Consider the following 26157-nt stretch of genomic DNA (forward strand, 5'->3'; position numbering starts at 1 on the left):
GTTGCCGTTGTTCAGCAAGTGTACTGTTCTAATAAAAAATCTGACCAGAAAATGTTCATCAAATACATCTGAGCCTCCGTTATAATCTCCCTTTAGCCATTTCCCAAATCAGAAGCTACAATCGAAAGCCAACTTCAGCTTCGATCCAGTCAGGAACGCCGCCACAGCTAGAGGACCGGACTAACGTCTCCTTCTGTGCAGTCCCGTTCTGTTTAGGATCTTGTCAGAGTAGGCATGCTGTTAATGGTTTTAACCACAGTGCAAAGCAGCATCCGTATCTCTACATGTTGTAGACCAAACATGAAGGGAAACCTGACCAATTCATGTTAGCCACTGTACTAGCCTAGCATAATACCGCCACTTCCTGGACCTAAAATTATCTCGTTATAACGAGATACGTAACTCGTTAAAACGACATACTATCACGTTTTAACGAGATACGTATCTCGTTATAACGAGATAGCGGTCGAAAATTTTTTTTCCTGCGTNAAATGATTGGTTTCAACCACTTCAGGTGCTACATGTGTGGGTAGAACAAACTGAGCGCCACCTATCTGCAGCCAGTGGTACATAGCCGTCTTGATGTTACTTTCTTCACAGATTAATGATTTTTTGCCCCTGAATGTAAAACCTGTTAAAATCACCTCATCTGAGTGCAAAAACCTTTTGGCAAAAAAATTTAGATTTTTTTTTTTATTTTAAATTATTTTTGTAATTTGAGTTTGTGCAATCCTTTGGTCAGTGGAAATGCAGCTGGTGATGTGAGGCCAACATTCAGCCAGACTGTCAGCAGCAGGACAAAAGTGTTGATGGTTGAAATACAAAGTAAACTGGATCTATGTGATCAAACGACGACCATAACATGTCAGTCAGAACAGGAAGGAGGTTCCAGCCCAGAGATAAAATCACTTCACCTTGAGAGCTTTGATAGATAAACTCACTTCTTTAAGTCGGTCATGTAACTTTGATGCTGTTGGGACTTGAGAGAAGATGGAGGAGTGGCACCATTCAAGGGGAAGTCAGTGGAGATGATAATCATTCGGTCATAGATCAATAAATAGATAAATAAACATGTTAACATATGTTCTTTTGGTGTCCACAAGGTCCAGTCATAAAGTTTCATTCTGACAGATTAATTTTATTTGTGACTTCTTAGATTAAACAGGACTTTGTGAAGGTAGACTGACATGAAACCCTTTTTATTTTTCTAAACAGAAACAAACTACAGAAACACCCAGAGTGAGCTTGAAATCTGCAAAACTTCTCCACCTCCAACATGTCCAATATGTCCAACATGTCCAACATGTCCAACATGTCCTCCACGTCCAACATGTCCAACAGAACAAAGTAAGTCCATGATCTGATCTTTGTCACAAACATCTACAGAGATTTATTCCTCCTGGTTCACTGAAGTCTTTGAAGATCTGACATGAAGTGTGAAGCAGGATGGGAGCCACATGGAGGAAACTGTTATTATTTCTCCACCACTAAATCCTCCTGGACTGACAGCAGACGTTCCTGCACTGATCTGGGATCAGACCTGGTGAAGATCGACAGCAGAGAGGAGCAGGTATGAAACTCTGCTGCAGCTCAGCTTCTCTCTGGTTTCACATGATTATTCATTATCATGTACCTTCATCACCCTTTTCTGCTCAGACGTTCCTGCTGAGGAAAGTGAGGGAAAAAATCAATGGTGTTAATGAAATAATCTGGATCGGATTGACCGCCGTAAAGACAGAAGGCTCCTGGTTGTGGGTGAACGGATCTCCACTGAACACAAGGTCTGATTGTTCTGAAGTTATTTGGTTTTATTTCAAGTTAAACTCACTGAGGCCCATTTAAATCTCTTTATGTTCTTCGTCTCCTAGTTTTTTGGGTCCTAATCAGCCTGATTGTGCAGGTGGACGAACACATGACTGCAACAACAAGATGGTTTGTGGGAGGATGATGAAGACAACAAATTCTGATCTTGTGTGGTTGGATGGATATTGTGATGATTATCTGAGAAGTATTTGTGTGAAAGCAGCTTAGCTGTGTTTCTCTGTTTGAAGCTCAATTCGGTCTGAAAATATTCTCAGGTTTCTCTGCACGTTTCCTAAAGATGATCTAAAACATTTTAACTTCTTTGGCAAACATGTTGGTGGGATTTTAACAAATCTTTACCTTATTTTATTTTCTACAACAGCAGGTCTCCTGTAAAATATGTAAAATCAATAAAGAATTTGCAGCATTGGCAAGTTTTCTGTTTTAATTATACCTGCTAAATACTAAATTAATAAGGCGTCAAAGTTCAATCAACTCCACAGCAACTGAAGAGCTTTAAGGACAAAAACATATTTAACTCTTTGGGTAGAGAAGTGAAAACTTGAGTTTTGTTTTTGGTTGTTTCTCTTCAGACGATCCTGTGTGATTTCACAGTGAGGACCAGCTGCCACAAAAACTACCAGGAGGTCATTGTTGAATATGTTTTACTATGAAAGTCACTACAAGGGCAAATTGGGGCCATTATTGATAGAAAAAAAGGGAAACGGGGCCAAAAAAAACTTTTCTAGCTTCAACAGTCAAATAAAATAGAAAATTTGAGATTAATAACAGCAATAAGCTCCAAAAGTCACTTATGTGTCTGAATCTAACATGTTTGAAAGGCAATGGAGGCGATGGAGGGTTATTAATAAACAGGCTTTAACCAAATAAGTGAAAATGGAGGCATGTGACAGGAGGCTGCAGATGAGGATCGACAGGAAGCTTCGTTAGATATGAAGAGCAAAGATGTTCTGATTAATATCATTCTGCTCCGCCTGCAGAGGACAGAGGACACATTTATGGTGAGTTTTTAAATATTTCTGACCAACAAACACTCAGAGAATATCTGCCAAATTTGACCAAACTGTCATTTATGTAAGATGAGCTTGAATTTAATCTGAAAATATCATGTTTAGATTCAGGAAACATTTGGAACTTCTCAAACTAAAGTACTGAATTAGCATTAAAGTTTTAAGCTAATTTAATATTTTATGGTTACCTAAAACAACTTTTGAAGTTTCATAAATGATCTCTTCCAGAGAAAGATATTTTAGGGCATTTAGAAATTATTATATCTGATAATTCGCCCCCTACACTGAGACAAACCGTACACAGAAGAAATCAAATCAAGAAAACAAATCTCTTGGAAGTATGTCCTAAAATGTCCTGGGAGGCGGCCATTTTGGGCCACAGGGTAAATTTTGACCATTTTTGCCATTTATACAACTCCTGGGGATTTTGAGCTAGGAGTATCTTTGGTCAGTACACAGTTAAGGATTGTGGTGGTAAAAGTTATCAAAATCTTGGCTAAATGACTAATTTAGTTCCTCACTGTTTGTATCGGCTCTAAATCACATATATATGCATCATCTGATTTATAAATATTCCATTTTGTTTCTCAGAGTGGGACTGGAGCGTCTGCATCATGAATCGTCAACAGAACCCTGAAGAAGCTGCTGCCTCTCATGAAACCCGCAGCAGAACCTCCAAGCTGCCAGCAGGGGGGGTAGTTCTGCCGGTTCTGGTCGGTCTGCTGGCTGCTGCTCTCATCGTCATCTACAGACTCTGTGAGTTCATCCTGGTGGGGCATTCATGTCATTGATTCACATCAAAACAGAAACCAAATGGTTTGTGTGAACATCTTTGCAATTTTGTCTCCATCTGTTTTGTCATTTTGTCATCAGCGTTTGTCGTGTTGGAGACCAAACAAAGTCTCCAAATCATGAAAGAGGAGAATGAAGCTCTGAGGGAAAACATCTCAGGTGAGACCGAGTGCCGACAACTTGTTTTATAACCCAATTCAAATGAAGTAGGGATGTTGTGTAGTCCATAAATAAAAACAGAATAAGATTAATAACCACTTGGTGGCTCATTATTGTTCATTCCAATAAATGAACAAATAAACAGATTTTGAACTTTGCACCAATTATAATCCTCTTTGGCCAGGAGGACACAACACCCATGATTTCCAAGAGCAGTTTGAGATGTCAGACCTCAGGACACTTTTCCAGTTTGGCTCAGTCCATCTGGTTTCTCTGATGGAAACCAGCAGAGTTTCTTGATCCTGTTGATATAAACCTTAATTTTCTCTTGTAGATGTAGCGAAGAACTGGGCCACTGACATTGGTTTTCTGAAGTCTTTCTGACTTCAAGTCAAGACATCACAGAATGATGTGGGTTTTTAATACAGTGCCGGCTGAGGGGTCAAAGGTCACAGGGTTTCACTGTCGGTTTTCACCCTGGCTGCTAACAAAGATTTCTGCAGATCCTCTGAATCTTTTGATTTTATTAAGGACTGACACTGTTTTGCACAAAGTGGTGACCTTTGCCCCATGCCTGCATGTGAATGGCTGAGCCTTTTGGGATCCTCTCTTTATACCCAATAAGGATTCTCACATGTTTCAAATCAACCTGTTCACCTGTGAAATGATCCAAATGAGTGTTTTCCTCAACTTTCCCATCCTGCTGTTGCATCTGTCTCAATGTTTTTGGAAAGTGTTGCAGGCATCAACTTGCAAATAAGTAAATATTTGCAAAACCACAATAAAGATTTCCATTTGAACATTAAATATATTGTCTCTGTAATGTGTTGTGTTCTGGTTTTATTTATGTTTTATATAATGTCAGTTTAACTGTAGTTGGGATTATTTTTGAATCAGGTTTTTAACTTTAGCAGGATTCATCAGGTTAATTCTGACACAGGATGTTGATTTATTATGACTTTGGTGTGAAGAAATGTTTAAATTCTCTCTCTGAAACAAAATGGACTTATAAATGCCCACCGCCTCGTCCTTCAGCCTGTCAACAACCTCCTGTGTTTCCTCCTCCAACTGCAGTAAATATGAGTAAGACACAAAATCACTCCAACATCAACAACTTCCTTCCTCCTGACTCATCAAGGTCTTTGCTTTGATTATGTTTAAAGAACCCCCGTGTGTGCAGTGTGAACCAGGCTGGGAGCTAAACCAAATGAACTGTTATTATTTTAACACCAACAAATCCTCCTGGAATGACAGCAGACGTTCCTGCACTGATCTGGGATCAGACCTGGTGAAGATCAACAGCAGAGAGGAGCAGGTATGAAACTCTGCTGCAGGTCCAGATTCTCCTGATCCAGTCAGCACAGAAACACGTCACTGAGTCATTCTCTGCTTCTGTTCAGGCGTTTCTGGCGAGAAGAGTGGGAGACATAATGGAGAACTTCTGGGACCGGTTCTGGATCGGACTGACGGACTCAGAGGAAGAAGGCAGATGGTTCTGGGTGGACGGATCACCTCTGGACAAAAGGTTTGGCTGGTTTGGAAACAGTTTAGTTTTCCAAAGCTGAAGTCGTGTTTATTACTACAGGTGTTTCTGATTTGAATCTTTCAGTTTAAGTTTTTGGGATAGATTACCTGATGACTGGAAAGGTCCTAAGGGAACAAATCCAGAGGGAGAAGACTGTGCAATAATGGGGACTAGAGGAGGATCCCAGAACCTCAAATGTTGGTACGATGTTTTCTGTTCTAATTCTCAAAAAAGTGTCTGTGAGAAAAGTCCAGAAACTGGATAGACATTTTGTGTGTGTGTGTGTGTGTGTGTGTGTGTGTGTGTGTGTGTGTGTGTGTGTGTGTGTGTGTGTGGCATGGGTGCCTGTAGGATATCATTGTATTGTGCACAAAACCATCACTGCACCTGACTCACACTAACACAACCACAGGCATCATGTGCATAAAACCGCCATGTTGTCAAATTTTGTATGAGCTCCAAAACCAAAGAGAATGAAATGAATTTATTTTATGAATTTATTATTTTTTTATGTTTTCACACAAACCTACAAGATGTAAAGATGCAGAGTTTGTGTGAATGATGTCAGGTTCATTTACAGCTCAATGTTAGATGAGTTTCTGCTTTCTAATGTCTGTCTCTGTTTTTTTTTTAATCTTATTTTAACTCATGCAGCATTAAAACAACTTAATAAAGAGACAACACATTCATGGTCGTTGCTCATACAAGTAAAAAAAAGTTTGCTGCACAAAACGTGTTTTTCTGTAAATATTTAACCAGGACAGTTTCATATAAAGCTCTGATATTTTCTCAGCTCTTTTTAAGTTTTAAAGGGACGGTTCTGAAAATGGAGTGAAAAGATAATTTTACCATCAGTCTCTTTTATTTACCTTTATGTTTTATGTGATTGTTTAAAGTGATGCAGCGTTTAAACATATTTATAATCAGACAACATGTTAATGTTGAGTTTAGATTAAAAACATGCACTGTACAAAAAGCTTTTTTCTGTAAATATTACAGCTTTGATAGTTTCTTAACTATGTTTCACTATCAGTCTCTTTTATTTACTTTTGTGTTTTTATGAGATGTTTTCAACTCATAAAAAATATTATTTCTTTTGGAGCTTATAACTCTGCTTGGTAAACTGTATATCTTTTATTAAAACAATAAATAAATCACCATTTGATAAACTTTAATGTCCTTTTTATTTATGATTCTGCTCTTGCTTTTTATTTATTTATTTATTTTTTATATTTTTTCTTTAGTTTGCTAATGTTTTTAATATCAGATGAACTTGTCTCCTGTTTCAGCTTTTCATCAGGTTTCTGTTTGTCATCAATGATGTCTTCTTCCATTCACTCATTCATAACTACAGAGAGATAGGGGCTGGTGCCTACCGCCATCTAGAGGAGAGAGACGGGACATCCTGGACAGGACACCAGTCCATCACAGGACAACACAGAGACACAGGACAGACAACCAGACACACACTGATATAAGAGGGTGATCTAAAGAAACCAGCTAAGTTGGTCATTTTTTAAACTGTGGGAAGAAACCAGAGAACCAGGGAGAATCCAACAGTAGAGACTCTTCAGCTCTGCTGTAGAAGAACAGTCCATAACTGGCAGAACCATCCAGCTGGTTTGAAGCAGAGCTAATGAAAAGTCATTCAAGAGGTTTGACCAGGTTTAAAACATGAATGTGGTACAAATATAATTTTCATTAAAGTAGAAATCACCTAAATATTTTTATGGGACGCATGAAGAGCTCTAAAATGTCTGAATTAAAAAAACCCAGTGGACCAGAACCAGCAGATGGTCACTGTCTGTAGAAACTTCACCTGAAATCAAATCAAATTTTATTTGTAAAGCACATTTCAGCAGCCAGGCGTTTCAACGTGCTTTATACAACATAGAATCAGATTCTGATGTTTTGATGTCATCACTAAATTCATAATCAGGTTTCAAATCCAACTCCAACCAGGTGGGTTTTAGTCGAGATTTAAAGGCTCTCAGTGTTTCAGCTGTTTTACAGTTTTCTGGAAGTGTGTTCCAGATTTGTGGTACATAGAAACTGAATGCTGCTTCTCCTCGTTTGGTTCTGGTTCTGGGGATGCAGAGCAGAACCAGGACCCGACCTGAGGGGTCTAGACGGTTGGTACAGCAACAGCAGATCTTTAATGTATTGTGGTGCTAAACCATTCAGTGATTTATAAACTAACAACAGTATTTTAAAGTCTATTCTCTGAGCTACAGGGAGCCAGTAGGGACTTTAAAACTGGTGTTATGTCTCCATCTTCCTGGTTTTAGTGAGAATGTGAGCAGCAGCATCTGGATCAGCTGCAGCTCTTTGACCTCAGACCTCCAGCTATGTGGACTCTGGTCCTCTTTGCTCCTCCAGACTCTGGGACCTTGATTTCCAAACAAAATTTTAACTTTATTTTCATCTGAAAACAGGACTTGGGCCACTGATCAGTTCTGATTCTTTAAAGGATTCTGCTCAACAATCCTCTCAAGGCTGCAGTTATCCATGCAGCTGGTGCACTTTTTCCTTCCACTCAACCTTCTATGAATATCCTATAGCTCATACACAGATTGAATTTTGGATTTTCATTTTCTGTAAGCTCCAACCATCAACATTACAAGAGAAAAAGGCCTGGAATATTTCACAATAACAACTAAATATTTGAACTTTTTTCTGATATTCTCTTTGGGAGATGAGAGTAAAAATATAAGAACTCGACATACAAAATTGACCAGAGGAGGGCAGCAAGTCCATATTTGCTGTTTCAGATATTTTAAGGTGAAATGTAATGCTTAATGAGTAAGAAGGAAAGTAGAGACCTGAAGGCAGCTTACAGTTTGTCTTGATGGAAATGATCGAATCATCCTCCCTCTATGAAAAGAAAAGCCTCAGGAAGTCGATGTCATTCATTTTATTTGCAGACTATTTCATCTCAGATACAACATTTCTACATTTAGATCTAATAAACATCTAAAACTGTTTCCAGAGATCAAAAAGACAAATTAATGAACCAGATATCTTCCAGATTCATCCTAGACGCCCATGAACCATTTAGAAACAGAAACATCACTTCAAACGAAAACTGGTGTTTTAAAAATGACCTCAGCCTGTAATTATAGATAAGTTAACAGAGTGAAGAATAAAACGGAAACATGAAAAGGGCAGATGACATCGCTATAGCAACACATTGTTTTTAGCTGTAAGGCTATATGTTGTTCTTTAAAAAATAACCATTTCAAGAAGGAAACATCTTAGCTTTTAAAAGTCTAAATGTAAAAACAGGAAGTGGAGGAAGGAGCGTATTAATCTGATGCACAACAGGAAACAAACTTCCTGTTTGCTGTTGGCCAGTCGAGGCTTTTACAGCTTATACAGCCAATAATAATAATGAGTTTAACATTAAAACAAATCAAGGAAAAATAATTTTGATGGAAAATTTAAAGAGTATGTTAACATTTTAAGGAATAAATGTTAAATGTGACAACATGTTTATAAAACCTTCATCTCTGCAGCTTCTTGATCTTAAACTTCAAACACTTGAACTCAGTTTAGCTGTTTTCTCACAGATACTTTTCTGAGGACGTTTACAGGACGTATCAAACCAGGACTTCAGATCATCAGATCCTCCTTTCTTTTCTTTCTTTCCCATCCTCACACAGTCAGCTTCAGCTGAATGAGCAGGACTCTTGTTGTCAGGTTGGGTCTGATTCCAAAAACTCAAACTTTGAGAGAAACACAAAGAAAATAACAGATAAAGACACAGAGAAAAATTCAAACAGAGACGTTTTATCATCAATCAAACCTTTGATCCAGAGCTGATCCGTCCATCCAGAGCCATTTTCCTTCTTCCTTTGAGTCTGTCAGTCCGATCCAGAACTTATCCTGATTATCCTTCATTAAGTCTCTCACTCTTCCTATGAGGAACACCTGAACAGGAAAAGTTGTTAAAAATGAGATTTTTCTGAGCTGAGATGAAACCAGAGAGAAGCTGAACCTGCAGCAGAGTTTCATACCTGCTCCTCTCTGCTGTCGATCTTCACCAGGTCTGATCCCAGATCAGTGCAGGAACGTCTGCTGTCAGTCCAGGAGGATTTACTGGTGGAGAAATAATAACAGTTTCCTCCATGTTGCTCCCATCCTGCTTCACACTTCAGACATGTCAGATCTTCAAAGACAAAACCTTCAATGAACCAGGAGGAATAAATCTCTGTAGATATTTGTGTGGTTTGGAGACAGCAGGAGGCGTCTTCTGTCCTGCAGCTACAATCTAACTTCCTGTCTCTGTCAGTCCATCAATGTCTCTTTAACATCATTACAGGACAGAAATGAGACAAAGATCAGATCATGGACTTACTTTTTGCTTCAGGAGGTGGAGGACATGTTAGTCTAGAATTTGCAGTGTCCATTTTTAGTTTGGAATTTATTTCTACAATAAAAAAGATCATTGTGACTTCCTGTGTCTCATTAATGCGTCTTTAACATCATTAGAGGGCAGAAATGGAAAACATCAAATACGAAGCTCAAAAGTGGATTCTTGGTTCATTATCTGATCAAAAGTTGGAAACTTTGTCTTTTTCTCATCAGTAGTGAGTGAAAAACAAAGACAAGCAGCAGAAGTTTGCCTGCAGTTGAAAAAGAACCTAACATTTTTATAACTGGAAAACAGATTGATGTCAGTAATGTGTCAGAATTAAACTTGAGATTATTGTAAAAAATCTTGATTTAATTGAATTAGACTCAAGTTAAAATGTTCTAATAGCTCAGAATGAAAGTTTTAATTAAACATTTTGAACACTTTTAAATCTTGACAGTCTGACCTTTACTTTTACTGATCACCAGTTTAATTATATTTTCCAGTTGAGATCAATTTGAACAGAGAAAAATAAAAGTACCAGATTAAAAGAAATGTAAAATAAAATCCAGAAAATCTTTATCTTTTACAAAAAAAAAAAATCAACAATAATATATAGAACAATAAAAACATTTAAACTCACTGACTGCAAGGGCGATGATGGTAACCACCAATATGCCAATAATAACCAGCAGGACCACTCGCTCTGTGGTGACCTTTGACCTTATGCCCTGTCCAGCTTGTTGAGCATCTATGGCACACTTTGAACAGACTGAGATGGAAAACAGACAAACTTCTGTCAAAGGTCCAATAACTGAGAACAGCAGTACTAATGTTTCTTTCTGATATGAAATAATAATATTCTCATTATGATCTGAACTGACAGAAAAACATGGCCGCCACATTCAGTCCAGCGATATTCTACAGTTTCGATCACCTTTCTACCAAAAAGGCTAAGAAACATAAAGCAGAGTGATCTGTAGAGTTCTGGTGTTACTTTGTAATAAAAGCGTAAATGAAGGTTTGTTCTCAGAATCACTTCATGCATCACATCTAAGAACCTAAGAAACAAACAGAAAAGGTAAACTCTGGATCACCAAACATGGCAGAAGAGGAACTGAAGCGATGACGCTGTCGTTGCTTCTGATGAGGAAAATCTTTAAATAGAAATGACTTCTGCTCAGAAACTTCTTGAATCTTGAAAAACTGCGGTGCAGTTAATGAGACGCATCTTTTCTGGCTGATCTGTTTCCATGAGTACATTTACTGTTCAGCTACTTTAATTTCCTAATTTAACATAAAAAACATAAAATATCTAACAGAGATGGCAACAAAACATCAAATACTACATTTTAATAAATCAGAGAGTGTGCTAATACAAACTGGCTGACTTTTTTTATTTTGCTCACCTGGATGTTTGGTTCTTGGCATCGTGACGTTAGAATAAACGACTTCAGCTCCTGGAGCCTCATCTGGACAACAGAAACACAGAGAAGTGTGAAGGAGATCAGAGAACTAAACGGATTAAATGGATAAACTAAGCACCCAATCAGAGACAAGGTTATTGAAGTATAATTCAGGGGATGGATACCAAAAAGAAAACTTCTGGAGGGTAATTTGATACCATCTAGATGAGAACTACTGCTCAGGACAAGTTTTTATTTCCCAGCATCACAACAACCTGAAACATCTAAAGCTGCAGATAAATGATCTGAAGACAAGAAGGTGGAGGTTCTGGAGAGGCCCAGTCAAAGCCCGGACCTCAATCCCATAGAGAATATGAGGATGTTTTTTTTCTGGAAATCAGTCATTCTTGTTCAGTGAAAAACAATAAACGAGAATGACTTTAATGCTTTTTGTTGTTGTTATTGTTGTTGTTTTAATTCCTACGTTAAAAGAGTCACATTTTGTTGCTCCTGACTGACTGAAATCCAGAGGTGAGTCGTTTTCAGATGGACATTCTTACCTTCGGCTCTTGGTCTGTTGAACTTCACATCAGTGTACATTACATCGTCTTCAGCCATCGTCCTGCTGAAGAACAGACCAGATGTTTCTGTCAGCTTTTAAAATAATCCTGATGTCAGCGATGCCGGTCACATCTGACAGGAAGTCCCAAATTAAACAGTGTTAATTCTATGCAGCACAGCGGTTTGAAATAAAACTTTAAATTATGAGCTGATACTAAACATACTATTTCAATCCATGTGTAAAGCAGCAGGTGAAGCTGATAAAACTTTGATCACTTTTACCTTAAAGATGAATAATTTAGTCTTGTGTGCCGTTTGGTGTCAGAGGAACTGAAGACAGGAAGCTTGTTAACTTGTCAAAACCACTTCAGATTAAACTGTGATCTCAGCTTTTGCAGCTTTTCCTTCATCTGAGGAACAAAAGCCTAAAAACAGACAAGCTGTCCAAACCTGGACAGATGACATATGATGAGAGGCGGCCTGGGATTGGTGTGTTGGTAATTACCATAAATGTGCAGCGTGGAGGCTTTCTAGTGCAGTGGTTTTCTAAGTGGGGGCCGCCAGGGGGCGGTAGAGGGCCTCAGAAAGTTGGAGGGAAAAGAAGAAAAGTAAAAAAAAAGTTATTTTTTTTCAATCAGAAATGTTTATTTTACAAATTTAATTCAAGGTATAAGTTATAAAGCAAGTGTCAAGACGTGCTTATAAATAATCAACGATAATTATTGTTGATTATTTGAACACATTGTTTTGATTATTGTGTTCTTTAGTTTCATATTTTAATCAGCTTTGTTTCTATTTTACTTTAGTTCAGTACTCACTGGTTCTAATTTATTATGTTTATTCCCTGTATCTAATAATATGTTACTCATAAAAACAAAACTGATTTAATCAAAATAAAAAACTTTGGAACACAGAAAATAATAAACAAACTCCAAAAACAAGTAAACAACCCAGAAGCCTGACAAGTTTGACTTTTGATTCCAGAGATCCTGGATGGTGCCCTGATTCAACTAAAGACATTTTATTTGTATTAATAGTTTAATAATACCTTATTAATCAAATTATTAATTATATAAACAAAGCATTGATGCAAATTTCCAACTGGAGAATAACTTAAAATGAGAGCAGCAGAGAAATGTATGGCTTTAGCCGCTCCGATGCAACAATGCAATTTAAAAACAAGCTTTGAACAAACAGATCGGCCACAGGGGGGCAGCACATCCACATCTGAGTTTCATGATAAAAACAGGAAGCCTCTTGGGTTGGGGTCTTTCTTCTTCCAGTGCATGTTCTCTCCTCCCACAGCCTGCATGTCAGGTTAACTGGAGTGGATGTGGGCATGCAGGGCAGGTCCAGTCGCCTCTGGACAGACTGATCCAAAGGCGACTGGACCAGTCTGTCTTCTCTTCCTGTTCTTGTTGAAGACAGACACTTGTTCTCTCTGCTCCCTCCTTGTCTGTCCTGTGCTGTCTTTTTTGGAGCCTCTCTTTGCATTTCATCTGAAGTCATGGATCTGGTCAGCTGGTCTCTCAACACAACTGATAACATTTTCAGGACAAGACGACTCGAAGGAGAGCCTCCTGACCTGATGAGACTCATGCAGCTGCATCCACGATGGATTCCTGGTGGAAGTGGACAGCAGTCCATTTGAACATGAATTTTTGATAACAGGATTTCTGCTGCTTGGATTCTCGGTTACCTGGTATATCGAGAAATTCAGAAGATGTCAACAGCTGCTTCAGCCGTTGTCAGGCTGCCTGGTCAGTGTAAAGATGAAGCTCAGACTCTCATGCTGCAAGCAGAGCAACAAACTGAAGGAGATTCTTGCAGAGTCGCAGGCCAGCTGTGGACCCTGCAGCTCTCTGAGATGGAATCCATGTTGGAGAAATTACAAACTCAGCTCAGCTGAATGACCAATTTCCAATTTGGATGATTGGAATCACCGCTGAGATGAACCAGTGAGACTTTAAGGCAGATGGAAAATGAACGGCGTCGCTTTCTGAACCGGCTCCTCCTGCATTGGCTTTGGGCCGCTGCTCTCTCAAATTCTCCTGGATGTTATTTAACGAAGACACTCTGCTGCCAGTGACAGCTGTGGCTCTGTCAGGTCGCTGATAAACTCTGCACCACATATCAGACTGTCGCTGGGAGAGATGTCTGGTGCAGCATTCATTGACTTAAGTTCAACCTACACACGCACATACATATTTGTGGGGACTTTCCATTGACTTCCATTAATTTCTACAGCCTAAACCTTACCTTTACCCTTTTCCTAACCCTAACCAAAACTCAATTCACACCTTTGTCCTAACTCTATCATTAACCTTAAGTTAATGATAATAATAATTAAAATACGTGAGAAGAAAAAGAGGACAGGAAGTGAGGAAATGAACAGTGAAGACTCCTCCTCATCATCATCAAGTGAAGCAGGAAGTTTCTTCAACATAAAGTCTGGAAACGTAAAGCCGACGCATCGACAGATCTGAAGAACTGAGGCGAGGTCAGCGGTGAGGTTAACTAATTTTATGTCCAATTCTAAAAAAGTATTATTTTTTATTAAATTTAGCTCAATAAAAGCTTCATTTGTTTAATGCTTTAAAATATTTTTGCTTTTATCATCACTTGTCTTTGATGAGTATTTAAAAAATGTGTGTGATAACAGAGTAAAGAAGTAACTATCTTCTGTCTGGACTTTTATGCTTGGTGAGTAATTCAGGTGGAGTTTTAAGTAAACCTGAAAAAGGCAAATATCATGACTTTCTTTAATAGTTGGGATTTCAGTCATAAAAAGAAAACTGTCTCCTGAACTGAGAACTGCAGCTAAACTTTAAGATTTACATGTTTTACTTTTCTTTATAGAAGCTGCAACAAGAAGCATCCACTGTGACTATTTTGTCTTCAGTTTCCTCATCATGAGATCCTCACAGAGATGCACAGAAGGTGAGAATATTAATGTGGAGGTAAAGCAGCAGGAAGGAGGTGAAGAAGCTGCAGTCAGAGTGGAGAGGTCTTCATCAGATTAACAGGCTGAACACAAACTGCTATAGGCATTTAACACCTAAAGCAGTTAAATGCTTTAAGGCACCTTAACGGTTGAGTTTATTAAATAGACTGTCATGAGTTAAAAATAAATGAAAAGAAACTTAAGCAAGAAAAAACGGAAAGCCACAAAGAGGAAGGCTGATGTTCCTGAAGAACTAAAATGTTCTTCTTTTGGTTGCCACAGTTTGCAGCTTTACATCTTTTCTCACCATTTATGAATGTCTGACATCTTGAATCTCTACATTATGTGCACAATTATTGTGCATGTTTTAGTTTTTTAGCTGCATCTGATGTGAAATGGAGCTCTGGGCCCATTACTGATCCAGACACGGGTCCGTCAGTCCAGCTGGTCCATAGAGTCAGTCTCATCTCATCAGTCCATAAAACCTTTGGCCCAGTCTTGATGTTTCAGCTATGTGTCTTGTTCAGTTGTGTTCGGCTTTCAGTCTTACTTATCTTGGTCTCTAGCCCTGAATATTTCATACTTCTGGGCTCTCCAGGTTGCAGTTCTGGAATATGACAGAACTGGAAGATAATGGATTCCTGGTAGCTTCATGTTTGATTCTTTTCAAATCTTTGGCAGTTCATTTACATCTTTATTTCTCAACATGCTTCTTGAGACCCTGTTGAATATTTGCTGCAAAACGTTTGTTGGTTCTGTGATCATGACCCAATATCTTAGCAGTTTCAGGAGCACAGCTTCCCTCTGAAAGAGTTTTTACAGTTCTGGGCTGTTCAGAGTCACTTAAATCTCTTTTGGCCCCTTTTGCATGAGGAAAAGAAGCTGCATAATAATTCTGCACATCTTGAATGATGGTGTTGATCTCCTTTAGGCCCCACCTCCCTCATTAAACAAATACACAACAGACATGTTTATATTTAATAAACATTGAGTTTATACAGCTTGGAGCTGGAAAATATGCATAAAAATTACGATATGGTCAAAACCAAAACTTGCGTAATAATTGTGCACACAGTATATGTTCCTGTTTCTGCACAGTTAAAAGGTTATTTGTATTTGCAGCAGTTAGTAGTTTCATAACAGGACCAGCTTCATCATCAACATTCATTTGATTCTCATGCAGATGTTTGATAATGTTCAACACGCTGGTTTCTGTAACAACCAAACTGACAGAAACAGAACAGGTTCAGTAAAGGACAGCCAAGAATATCATGATAAGAAGAATCATGGGGTTGATGATGTTAGTTTCTGAGTCCGTCTCCAGGTTCTGATCTGGTTCTGCTCTAAATGCTTCTCAGGTGAAAACCCAAGCAGAACCTGCAGGATGTCAGCAGAGAGAGTAGTTCTGCTGGTTCTGGTCGGTCTGCTGGCTGCTGCTCTCATCGTCATCTACAGACTCTGTGAGTTCATCCCAACGTGGTTTGGAAGGCGAAATTCATATGAACATGATCACATTTAGTGGGGAAAAAAGTATTTAGTCACCAATTGTGTAAGTTCCCCCACTTAAAAAGATGAGAGGCGTGTAATTGACGTTATAGGTAGACCTCAACTATGAGAGACTAAATGAGAAAAAGAAATTCAGAAAATCATATTGTCTGAATTTTAGAGAATTTATTTGCAAGGTGGAAAATAAGTATTTGGTCAATAACAAAAGTTCATCTCAATACTCCATATCATTTGTTTACAATGACAGAGGTCTAATGGTTTCTGTAAGTCTTCACCAGGTTGGCTCACACCGTTGCTGGAATGTTGGCCCATTCCTCCAAACAGATCTCCTCTAAAGCAGTGATGTTCTGGGGCTGGCGGCGGGCAACACGACAGTCAACTCCCTCCAAAGGTTTTCTATGGGGTTGAGATCTGGAGACTGGCTAGGCCACTCCAGGACCTTGAGATGCTTCTTACGAAGTGGCGCCTGTGTGGCCGTGGCAGTGTGTTTGGGATCATTGTCATGGTGAGAGACCCAGCCACGTCTCATCTCCAATGCCCTTGTTGATGGAAGGAGGTTTGCACTCATAATCTCACAATACCTGGCCCCATTCATTCTTTCATGTACACAGACCAGTCGTCCTGGTCCCTTTGCAGAGAAACAGCCCCAAAGCATGATGCTGCCACCCCCATGCTTCACAGTTGGTATGGTGTTCTTTGGATGCAACTCAGCATTCTTTCTCCTCCAAACATGACGAGTAGAGTTTTGACCAAAAAGTTCTATTTTGGTTTAATCTGACCATATGATATTCTCCCAGTCATCTTCTGGATCATCCAAATGCTCTCTAGCAAACTTGAGACGCACCTGGGTAGGGGGACACGTCTGGCACTGCAGGATTTGAGTCCCTGGCGGCGTAGTGTGTTGCTGACAGTAGCCTTTGTAACTTTCATCCCAGCTTCCTGCAGGTCATTCACTATGTCCCCCTGTGTGGTTCTGGGATTTTTGCTCACCATTCTTCTGATCATTCTGTTGTGATCCGTGTTTTTCTGTGTAGTTATTTTGAAGTTTTCTGTGTTTAGTCCTGTTTCCCTGTGAGTCTCTGTCCTGTCTTCCCTGTTGATTGTTCCCAGCTGTGTCTAGTTCCCTGGTTACCCCCTGTGTATTTAATCCCACCTGTTGTCTGTGTTCCTTGTCATGTGTCGCAAGTCAGATTGCAGTCGTTGAGTTTATTTTCAGTCATCTCAGTAGAACTGGTTTAAGTCCTGTGTTGACGTCAGCTCTCGTTTCAGTCGTTTGCTACCAGTGTTAGCTCTGTTACCTTCTACTGTGCTGCCTGCTTGTTTGGACTGTCTGAGCTGAGAGATCTTCATTAAATCATTGTTTTCATCCATAACATGGGCCGTCAGCGTTCTGCCTCAACACCACACCAGCTTTTCATGACACATTCTGACCCCACGGGCTGAGATTTTGCATGGAGTAGTGATGGGTCCGGCAACCCTGATGCGTCTGCGCATGTGTCAAGCCCATAGACCAAACCCCACGTTGGTGTGCGTGTTGCTTTCAGTAAGTCACGTGACCAATACAGGAACTGATTCAAAATTACATTAAAGTGTCAAACTGTGTTTATAAGGAAGCGAATCTGTCAAATGCATTTGCCAAACGAATTCTTGATCTTTTACGGACAGCGTCAACTATGGAGCAGCCTCAAGGCAAACGAAAGGTTTCCGCAGTGTGGGACCATTTTGATCTTACATCATAAAATAAAGTATTTGTTTTCATTTCGTGGAGCCCCTGATGGAGGGAGACTAGCAGTGGTCTTGTATGTCTTCCATTTTCTGATTATCGCTCCCACAGTAGATTTCTTCACACCAAGCTGCTTGCATGTGGTAGATTCAGTCTTCCCAGCCTGGTGCAGGTCTGTTCTGGTTTCCTTCAACAGCTCTTTGGTCTTCACCATAGTGGAACTTGGAGTGTGACTGTTTGAGGCTGTGGGCAGGTGTCGTTTATACTGTTAACGAGTTCAAACAGGTGCCATTGATACAGGTAATGAGTGGAGGACAGAGGAGCCTCTTAAGGAAGAAGTTACAGGTCTGTGACAGTCAGAAATCTTGCTTGTTTTTAGGTGACCAAATACTTATTTTCCACCCTTATTTACAAATACATTCTTTAAAAATCAGACAATGTGATTTTCTGAAATTTCTTCTCATTTTGTCTCTCATAGTTGACGTTTACCTATGATGTCAATCACAGGCCTTCACAAGTTGATGTTTTGTTTCTCCAATCAGCGTTTGATAAAATACGAACCAATCAAACCATCCAAACCCTGAAAGAGGAGAATGAAGCTCTGAGGAGAAACCTGTCAGGTGAGTCTGTCAGAGTCTGAATGTTTCTGTCATATTGTACCGTAACGCCTCATACAGCACGGCTGCATTTACAACAGTAAGATTCACAACTAACGGCAATTTACTGTAAATCATATTCAATCATATTAACATTGGCTATTTAGTCGCATTTTATGCGGTTTAGTTAATATTCACTGTGAATCCAGATCCCATCACAGATTAAGAAGANGTTATCACAGACTTGAATTGAAGAAGTCTGAATAAATTCAAATTATGGATGAGGGAGGAGGCAGCAGATGAAGAGAATATTTTAGAGTCAACAGGAAGCTTCACTGGATATGAGATATGAAATTTTTCTGATAACTATCATTCTGTTCTGCCTGCAGAGGACGAGGACATTTATGGTGAGTTTTAAAACTTTAATGCTCACTGACGCTCTTTATTTGACCAGATATTGTCATTCTGTGTAAAATCAGCTTGGATTTAATCTGAGAATATCACGTTTGGACTCTGGAAATATTCAGAACTCATTATTAATAATGATTACATTTTCAAGTTAATTTTTCAGCTTTTCTTATCTTTCTGTGCGTCACCCTAAGAAGTTCAGTTTCCTCCATTCGTCCCTCTGCTGCTAATAACTAATGACTAGTAACTAGTAACCAGTGAAGCTGCAGCAGGTTAACGTGTCGACCAGCAGCTCTGGTTCCTGCTGTGGGTTTTGTGGGCAGCTCGTCTGGAGCCACAGCAGCTCCCAGCTCCGCCCCGGAAGGATGATTTGCTCCGAGCATCAGGCTTCATAAGCGGGTCCAACCAGTTACCGCCTGCCTGGGAGAGGGCGCCCTCTGCCTGCTGCAGTGCATATAGCAGCCTGCTGAGGTCTGAGACAGGACATGAAATATTTTTGGTGCTAAGTATTCAAGTCTTGTATTTGTTTAGCTGAAGTCACAGAAAAGAACAGCTTCAAATTCTGGCGTAACAAATTCTTGTGGTGGTTTCTTCATGACTAGAGTGGTGTTTGCTCGAGGCACCAAACAGACTACAGCCGGCCCTGGTTCAGTGTTTTCTATGAGCAAATGTTAATGTTTAATGCATTTATCCATCCATTTTCTAACACCCTTCTCCCCAGTGGGGTCAGGAAGTGCTGGTTCCTCTCCAGTGACAGTTTCAGGTGAGAGGCGGGGTCACCTGGACGGGTCGCCACTCTGTCGCAGGGCAACACAGAGACAGACAGGACACACAACCATACACACACACACTAAGGAGAATTTAGAGAAAGAAAGACTACAAGGAAACAGTGCTACCAACTGAGCCAATGAGCACCTCGCATTTATACTGCAGTATTGGCCGAAATATCTCAACCCTCAATGAGATTAATCTGGTTTAATAAAGGCTAAATTAATTATTTAATTAATAATAATAATAATAATAATAATAATAATAATAATAATAATAATAATAATAAATTAACTGTAATTAGATGTGAAATGAGTAAACTGATATTAAATTCTAAAAATCTTTTTCATTTTGTTTCTCAGTGGATTGGACTGAAGCGTCTTCATGATGAATCGTCCACAGAACCCTGAAGAAGGTCAGAACATCAGATCAGATGTTAGTTTCTGAGTCTGTCTCCAGGTTCTGATCCGGTTCTGCTCTAAATGCTCCTCAGGTGAAAACCCAAGCAGAACCTCCAAGCTGCCAGCAGGGGGAGTAGTTCTGCTGGTTCTGGTCGGTCTGCTGGCTGCTGCTCTCATCGTCATCTACAGACTCTGTGAGTTCATCCTGATGGATCGTTTTTTTCACTGACTTTAATTCTTGAAGGTCAGAATAAATAACAGGTGATCTGTGTGAACATCTTTACGTCTTTGACTGTTTTCTCTTTGTTTCCATCAGCGTTTTCCATGTTGGAGACCAATAAAAGTTTCCAAACCCTGAAAGAGGAGAATTAAGCTCTGAGGATAAATATCTCAGGTGAGACTGTCAGAGTCTGAAGGTTTCCAGAAGAGTCAGACTGATGGTGTCTTTCAGTGTGTTGATGATATGGACTCCTTTGATCAAATCTGGATCGAATTTCAAAATAAACACAGTCAGTGAGTCTCTGCAACATTGTGAAGTTTAATGTAAAAACCAGGTTAACATTGTTACTGTAACACATCAGTTTGGTGCATTAGTGGTGAAACTGCTGAGATGTTTCTGCTGAAACAGATCAATGTTTCTCCTCCTGATGCTTTCTGCTCTTTATCCAACAATGTTTCTGCTGCATCACATGATGACTGTCAGTCTGATGAAGCTGCTGACGCTCAACACCTGCACAGATGTTCATGCATCAGATGTAAATCTGTGATCAACATCTGATCATGTTTGGACTGAAGTTCACCAACAAGAGACCAAAGTTTGAACATGTTTGTTCATCAGTTCAGCTTTAGGAGAAGAAAATAACTGACTGAGGTTAAAACTGACTTTATTTCTCTAAACAGCGCAGCCAACATGTCCAAAACCTCCAACATGTCCTCCACCTCCTGCTGTAAAAAGTAAGTCCATGATCTGATCTTTGTCTCATTTCTGTCCTCTAATGATGTTAAAGAGACATTGATGGACTGACAGAGACAGGAAGTTAGATTGTAGCTGCAGGACAGAAGACGCCTCCTGCTGTCTCCAAACCACACAAACATCTACAGAGATTTATTCCTCCTGGTTCACTGAAGGCTTTGTCTTTGAAGATCTGACATGTCTGAAGTGTGAAGCAGGATGGGAGCCACATGGAGGAAACTGTTATTATTTCTCCACCAGTAAATCCTCCTGGACTGACAGCAGACGTTCCTGCACTGATCTGGGATCAGACCTGGTGAAGATCGACAGCAGAGAGGAGCAGGTATGAAACTCTGCTGCAGCTCAGCTTCTCTCTGGTTTCATCTCAGCATCATGTTTCTTCATCTGAGCTCAGAAAAATCTCACTGTTTCAGATGTTCCTGGAGATCAGGGTGAGGGATTTGATGGAAAACGATGGAGAAAAGTTCTGGATCGGACTGACTGACTCAAAGGAAGAAGGCAAATGGCTCTGGGTTGATGGGTCACCTCTGAATAAAAAGTTTTGATTAGTTTGGAAACATTTTTATATTTATCAAAGTCACATGTTTTTACTGAACTTTGCTGCTCTTTGTCTCTCAGTTTAAGTTTCTGGATGCCCTGGGAGCCTGATAACCAGAACATAACAGATCCAGTTGGAGAGGATTGTGGAGGGATGGGGAAGAAAGGAGGAGCTGATGATCTGATATGTTGGTTTGATCAAGACTGTGATCTTCACTGGAGAAGCATCTGTGAGAAACCAGCACTGAGATCCTTCTGGCATCCTTTGTAAAACTGTCTTTAAGACATGTTTTTAAAAAACTAAAATCCTGTAATTTGAAAATCTGATCTGATTTTTATTCATCATTATAGCTCCGAAAACAAGAGGCAAATAAAATAAACTCTCATATGTTGGTTTTTTAATGACATTTGTACAATTTTCAGGAATTTTTACTCATAATTTTAAATGTTTCAGATATTTTGTTCTTTATATAAAATTCACTGACATAACAATGTTCCCAAAAAATTTCAGAAGAAACTATGACCACCAGAGGGCAGCACATCCACATCTGCGTTTAATCATAATTTAATGCTTAGGAGAATAAAACAGTAAAAAACTTCATTTGAATCTAATTTAAGTTCTTCTTCTTGTTTTATCTGAAGTAAAAGAAGATAAAAATGAAACCATTAAGAACCAAACAGCAGATGAAGCTGCCTCACTCTCCTTTTCATCCTTTAAGCTCAACAGGAAATTTGTTCAACATGAATAAAATAATAAATTTAAGGCTCCTAATGTTACAAACTGGAAGTTTATTCATATGATGAGTTTTGCATGGTCCTTTCCCAACTTCACCAAACCTTTTCCAGAGAGAACATTTATTTTTATCTAAAGTCAGGAAGTGTGAAGAGAGTCTGGGCCAAACAAAATGTCTGACCATGAATGTTTAAAGTTGTTTTTTCATGAGCTGATCTGAAGAGGCTCCACTGCGACGATGTCGTCTGCAAACATCCAGGAGGTTTTTTACACGAAGCTAAATGAACTGCAGCCACAGCAGAGAGTCGTTCATTAGTTTAGCACCGAGAATTAAATAATCCTGTATTAACCTTTTGTTAAAAATACAGCAATGACTATTTTCATATAGTTCATATATGTTTATGTTGTATTCATGCCGTCCTAATAACTTAAAATAAAATGCATTAATATATTAGGGACATTAATTAAGGGACAATGATTTTTATTTTTTTATTTTGCTGTTTACCAACAACACTAAGACCTGCAGGACAATGTGAGATTAATGATAAATGATCACCAATGGATCAGAGCAGCAGCCTACAGACGATAGATGGAAATAAATATGACTGGAAATTATAATAAAATAAAGAGAAATGTCATCTTTGATTAAATGAGTAGAGAAATTAAATAGTTTATGTTGTTTAAAAATACTGAGAGTTAGACAGAATAATGAGGAAGTGGCAGCAGATGAAGACTCCTCCTCTTCATCAGGTTAATCAGGAAGTTTCTTTAACATAAAGTCATGAAACATGAAGCCGACGCTGCGACAGAAGAACTGAAACGTCAACAGAGGAGGGAGGCTGGAGGTGAGTTCAGATGATTTTCTGTTTCATTCAGTCAAAATATTGGAAATGTATTCAATATTTTTAAATATTCCCACTTTTGGATGATTTGTTTTGGGTATTTTAAAACAAAGTAACAATGAAATGGAAAAAAACCAACATGAAATTTGTGATAATGACTGAATAAATACTAACGATCTTCTTTCTGGATTATTATGCTTCTTAAATACTAGTACGGCTCTACAGATGTGAATATTGTGTAAAAGTTAAAGATTTCTTACCATTCATCTCAGGAAGTGAAATATTCAGAGCCGTTGTTTCTCGTCATATTGATGACCGTAGCTTGGAGATTTAAAAATGTAATTATCTGTTTCCATGAAGGTGAACTTCTACAGGAAACATCAGCTGTGCCTGTTTTTGTCTTCAGTTTCCTCATCATGAGGTCCTCACAGAGACACACAGAAGGTGAGAATATTAATGTGGAGGTAAACCAGCAGGAAGTGATGAAGAAGCTGCAGTCAGAGCGGAGAGGTCTTCATCAGATAAACAGGCTGAACACAAACTGCTTTTTAGACATTTGAACTGGAGGAAAACAGAAACAAATCAAAGACACTTTAACTGTTGAGTTAAACAGACGGATATGAAATCACAAACAGAGGAAAGAAGAAAGTTAAACAAGTAAAATAATGGAGACGCCAAATAGAGGAAGAGTCGAATTTCTGAAGAACTGAACTGAAGAACTTCTTGTTTTCTTGCTTAAGTTCTTACAGTTTGCGTCATGAACCACATAACAGTTCAGTTCAGTTTATGAACTAATTCGTTCATAAACTGTGTATTCGTTACCAAAAAGTGCACCAACTTCAGTTCATCATCCAAATTAGATTAAAAAGTTTCCATGTCAGGAAACCCAGCAGATTTCATCGAGTCGCTGACCTGCAGCGTTCACTCCTCCTGGACGAAGCGGAGAACATGAGTCATGATAATCAGGCCTCAAGTTTAACATGTTAGTGTTTGGTAATTCAGCCTGGCATCAAACCAGCATCAAGACGACGTTTCATCTGAACTGGTTACACAAACATGATTTCATCATGTTCCTCCTCTGGGTCACTTACAGCAGGACAAATGGACTCAAAGTCAGAGTTTCAACACATTTCTAACCTGAGGACAAAAACATTTAACAGACTTAAAGGATCAAAGGTTACTGACTGTTTTAGACTTATTTCAACAAGTTAGTAGAATACATGGTGGATTAACACCAGTTCTGATGAGAACCAGACTTAGTAAAGTGTTGATTTAATTCAGATTTTTCCAGAAAAATCTTTGTCCATTTTAGGGAAACATTTCCTGCTGCAGCTTCATGCAGATTCCTGTGGCGGTGTCTGCAGTTCAGTTTTAATTTGTATACAATAGATGTCAGGTTTAGGTTTGTTACTTTCTGTAAGTCTGTCTCCAGGTTCTGATCTGGTTCTGCTCTAAATGCTCCTCAGGTGAAAACCCAAGCAGAACCTGCAGGATGTCAGCAGAGAGAGTAGTTCTGCTGGTTCTGGTCGGTCTGCTGGCTGCTGCTCTCATTGTCATCGTCAGACTCTGTGAGTTTGTCTTTTGGGTCATTCTTTTAATTAATTTAATTTCTTGAAGGTCAGAATAAAATGTGATTTGTATGAACATATTTTATTCTGAATTATTTTGTTTTTAACCAGTTTCTTCTTTTTAAATCAGCGTTTGTCATGTTGGAGATGAAAGTCTTTGAAAATCTAATTTCCATCTGTTCTTTACAGCGTTTGATAAAATACGCAGCAATCAAACCATCCAAACTCTGAAAGACAAGAATGAAGCTCTGGGGAAAAATATCTCAGGTGAGACTTTCAGAGTCTGAAGGTCCAGAAGATTCAGACTGAGAACAAAGTGTGTGTCTTGATGGTGGATCCAAAGGCAGCAGGCAGAGATGCTTAGTACATTTTGTTGTTTTAATAAAAAATGTTCACAAACCAGAAGCAGCACAGGGAGCCAGAGGCAAACAAAAACAAGAATACTGGTCACAAAACACCAGCAGAGTAAACCGACGGGATTTAGCAGGAGCAACCAGCAAGGAGTGACTGAGAATGAGTATTATATACTGGAGGTTGATTACTGAACAAGGAACAGATGGCTGGTTAGAAACAGGCTGCAGGTATGAAGGGAGAGAGACAGAGAGGATGGCTCAGGGTCCAGGGAGAGCACACAGCAGAGGAACTAGGAAATGAATCTACTAGAGTAACCTGTAACCTGCAACTAGACACAGTGAATAAATAAACATTGACTGAAATCACTGAGAGAGGTCTGACATAAAGTAAAATGGAAACAAGGAACTAAGCAACACATTAACAATGGAGCTAGAATTAAATGATCAAGACACCAAAGCAACTCAACCAAGCCAGGGTTCTGACAGGGCGGACATGTTGGTTCATCAGCTCAGCCTTAGAAGAAGAAAATAACTGATTATGGTTATATAGAAACTGTTTTTATTTCTCTAAACAGAACTAAGGGAACAGCCAACATGTCCTCCACCTTCAAAATGTCCTCCACCTCCTGCAGCAAAGAGTAAGTCCATGATCTGATCTTTGTCTCATTTCTGTCCTCTAATGATGTTAAAGAGACATTGATGTTGTGGTGGCACAGGGGCAAAGCACAACCCATGTATTGAGGCCTTAGTCCTCATGCTGGTGGTCGCAGGTTTGATTCCCAGCCTGGTGACATTTGCTGCATGTCTTCTTCCCCCTCTCTCATAACCCTCTTTCCTGTCAATCTACTTTCAAATAAAGGCCACAAGAGCCAACAAAACCTTAAAAAAAGAGACATTGATGGACTGACAGAGACAGGAAGTTAAATTGTAGCTGCAGGACAGAAGACGCCTCCTGCTGTCTCCAAACCACACAAATATCTACAGAGATTTATTCCTCCTGGTTCATTGAAGGTTTTGTCTTTGAAGATCTGACATGTCTGAAGTGTGAAGCAAGATGGGAGCAACATGGAGGAAACTGTTATTATTTCTCCACCAGTAAATCCTCCTGGACTGACAGCAGACGTTCCTGCACTGATCTGGGATCAGACCTGGTGAAGATCGACAGCAGAGAGGA

The 26157-nt window shown here is 39.3% G+C and overlaps 3 protein-coding genes and 2 long non-coding RNA genes across 8 annotated transcripts in view; 4 read left to right on the forward strand and 1 right to left on the reverse strand.

The window, feature by feature from the left end:
* Positions 1 to 1436: 1436 nt before the first annotated feature.
* LOC106956004 (uncharacterized) lies at positions 1437 to 2040 on the forward strand. The gene is made up of 3 exons (XR_001426695.1): positions 1437 to 1570; positions 1657 to 1781; positions 1869 to 2040. It is a non-coding gene; the product is annotated as an uncharacterized LOC106956004 (long non-coding RNA).
* Positions 2041 to 4803: 2763 nt separating this feature from the next.
* Positions 4804 to 6421, forward strand: LOC106955995 (C-type lectin domain family 4 member E-like). Its single transcript, XM_015046510.1, has 4 exons — positions 4804 to 4868; positions 4949 to 5100; positions 5186 to 5310; positions 5395 to 6421. Exons 1-4 carry the CDS (start codon positions 4865 to 4867, stop codon positions 5573 to 5575), a joined length of 462 nt encoding a protein of 153 aa, XP_014901996.1. The 5' UTR covers positions 4804 to 4864; the 3' UTR covers positions 5576 to 6421.
* Positions 6422 to 6599: 178 nt separating this feature from the next.
* Positions 6600 to 16297, forward strand: LOC106956011 (uncharacterized). The gene is made up of 3 exons (XR_001426696.1): positions 6600 to 6610; positions 11156 to 11161; positions 16178 to 16297. It is a non-coding gene; the product is annotated as an uncharacterized LOC106956011 (long non-coding RNA).
* On the reverse strand, positions 8247 to 12141 carry LOC106955952 (hepatic lectin-like). 4 transcript variants are annotated; one of them, XM_015046425.1, is made up of 8 exons: positions 11914 to 12141; positions 11631 to 11692; positions 11074 to 11136; positions 10308 to 10436; positions 9668 to 9739; positions 9327 to 9478; positions 9116 to 9240; positions 8247 to 9035 (listed from the first exon to the last, which is right to left on the reverse strand). In XM_015046425.1, exons 2-8 carry the CDS (start codon positions 11686 to 11688, stop codon positions 8843 to 8845), a joined length of 792 nt encoding a protein of 263 aa, XP_014901911.1. In that variant the 5' UTR covers positions 11689 to 11692; positions 11914 to 12141; the 3' UTR covers positions 8247 to 8842. The 4 variants fall into 4 exon arrangements, with proteins under 4 accessions (XP_014901911.1, XP_014901904.1, XP_014901896.1 ...); XM_015046418.1 differs by having other exon boundaries at positions 11631 to 11695; XM_015046410.1 differs by having other exon boundaries at positions 11631 to 11763.
* Positions 16298 to 19935: 3638 nt separating the features above from the next.
* The window catches only part of LOC106955986 (C-type lectin domain family 4 member E-like), an 11052-nt gene continuing 4830 nt past the window's right edge, over positions 19936 to 26157 (forward strand). The window contains exons 1-3 of the mRNA XM_015046502.1: positions 19936 to 19991; positions 20070 to 20171; positions 24820 to 24897. Coding sequence (XP_014901988.1) covers positions 19961 to 19991; positions 20070 to 20171; positions 24820 to 24897 — 211 coding nt within the window. The 5' untranslated portion in view covers positions 19936 to 19960. The remainder of the gene's footprint in view (positions 19992 to 20069; positions 20172 to 24819; positions 24898 to 26157) is intronic.

This window comes from Poecilia latipinna, unplaced genomic scaffold (assembly GCF_001443285.1).
Source record: "Poecilia latipinna isolate Pla-1442-1.1 unplaced genomic scaffold, P_latipinna-1.0 Scaffold39, whole genome shotgun sequence".
Taxonomy (NCBI): domain Eukaryota; kingdom Metazoa; phylum Chordata; class Actinopteri; order Cyprinodontiformes; family Poeciliidae; genus Poecilia; species Poecilia latipinna.

Coding starts and splice junctions, on each gene's coding strand:
- LOC106955995 (XM_015046510.1), top strand. Junction 5,101..5,185: donor TCAACAGCAGAGAGGAGCAG/GTATGAAACTCT, acceptor GCTTCTGTTCAG/GCGTTTCTGGCGAGAAGAGT. Junction 5,311..5,394: donor GGATCACCTCTGGACAAAAG/GTTTGGCTGGTT, acceptor TGAATCTTTCAG/TTTAAGTTTTTGGGATAGAT.
- LOC106955952 (XM_015046425.1), bottom strand. CDS start 11,688: ATGGCTGAAGACGATGTAATGTACACTGATGTGAAGTTCAACAGACCA. Junction 11,137..11,630: donor CAACAGACCAAGAGCCGAAG/GTAAGAATGTCC, acceptor TCTGTTGTCCAG/ATGAGGCTCCAGGAGCTGAA. Junction 9,740..10,307: donor CATCATCGCCCTTGCAGTCA/GTGAGTTTAAAT, acceptor TTTTTATTGTAG/AAATAAATTCCAAACTAAAA.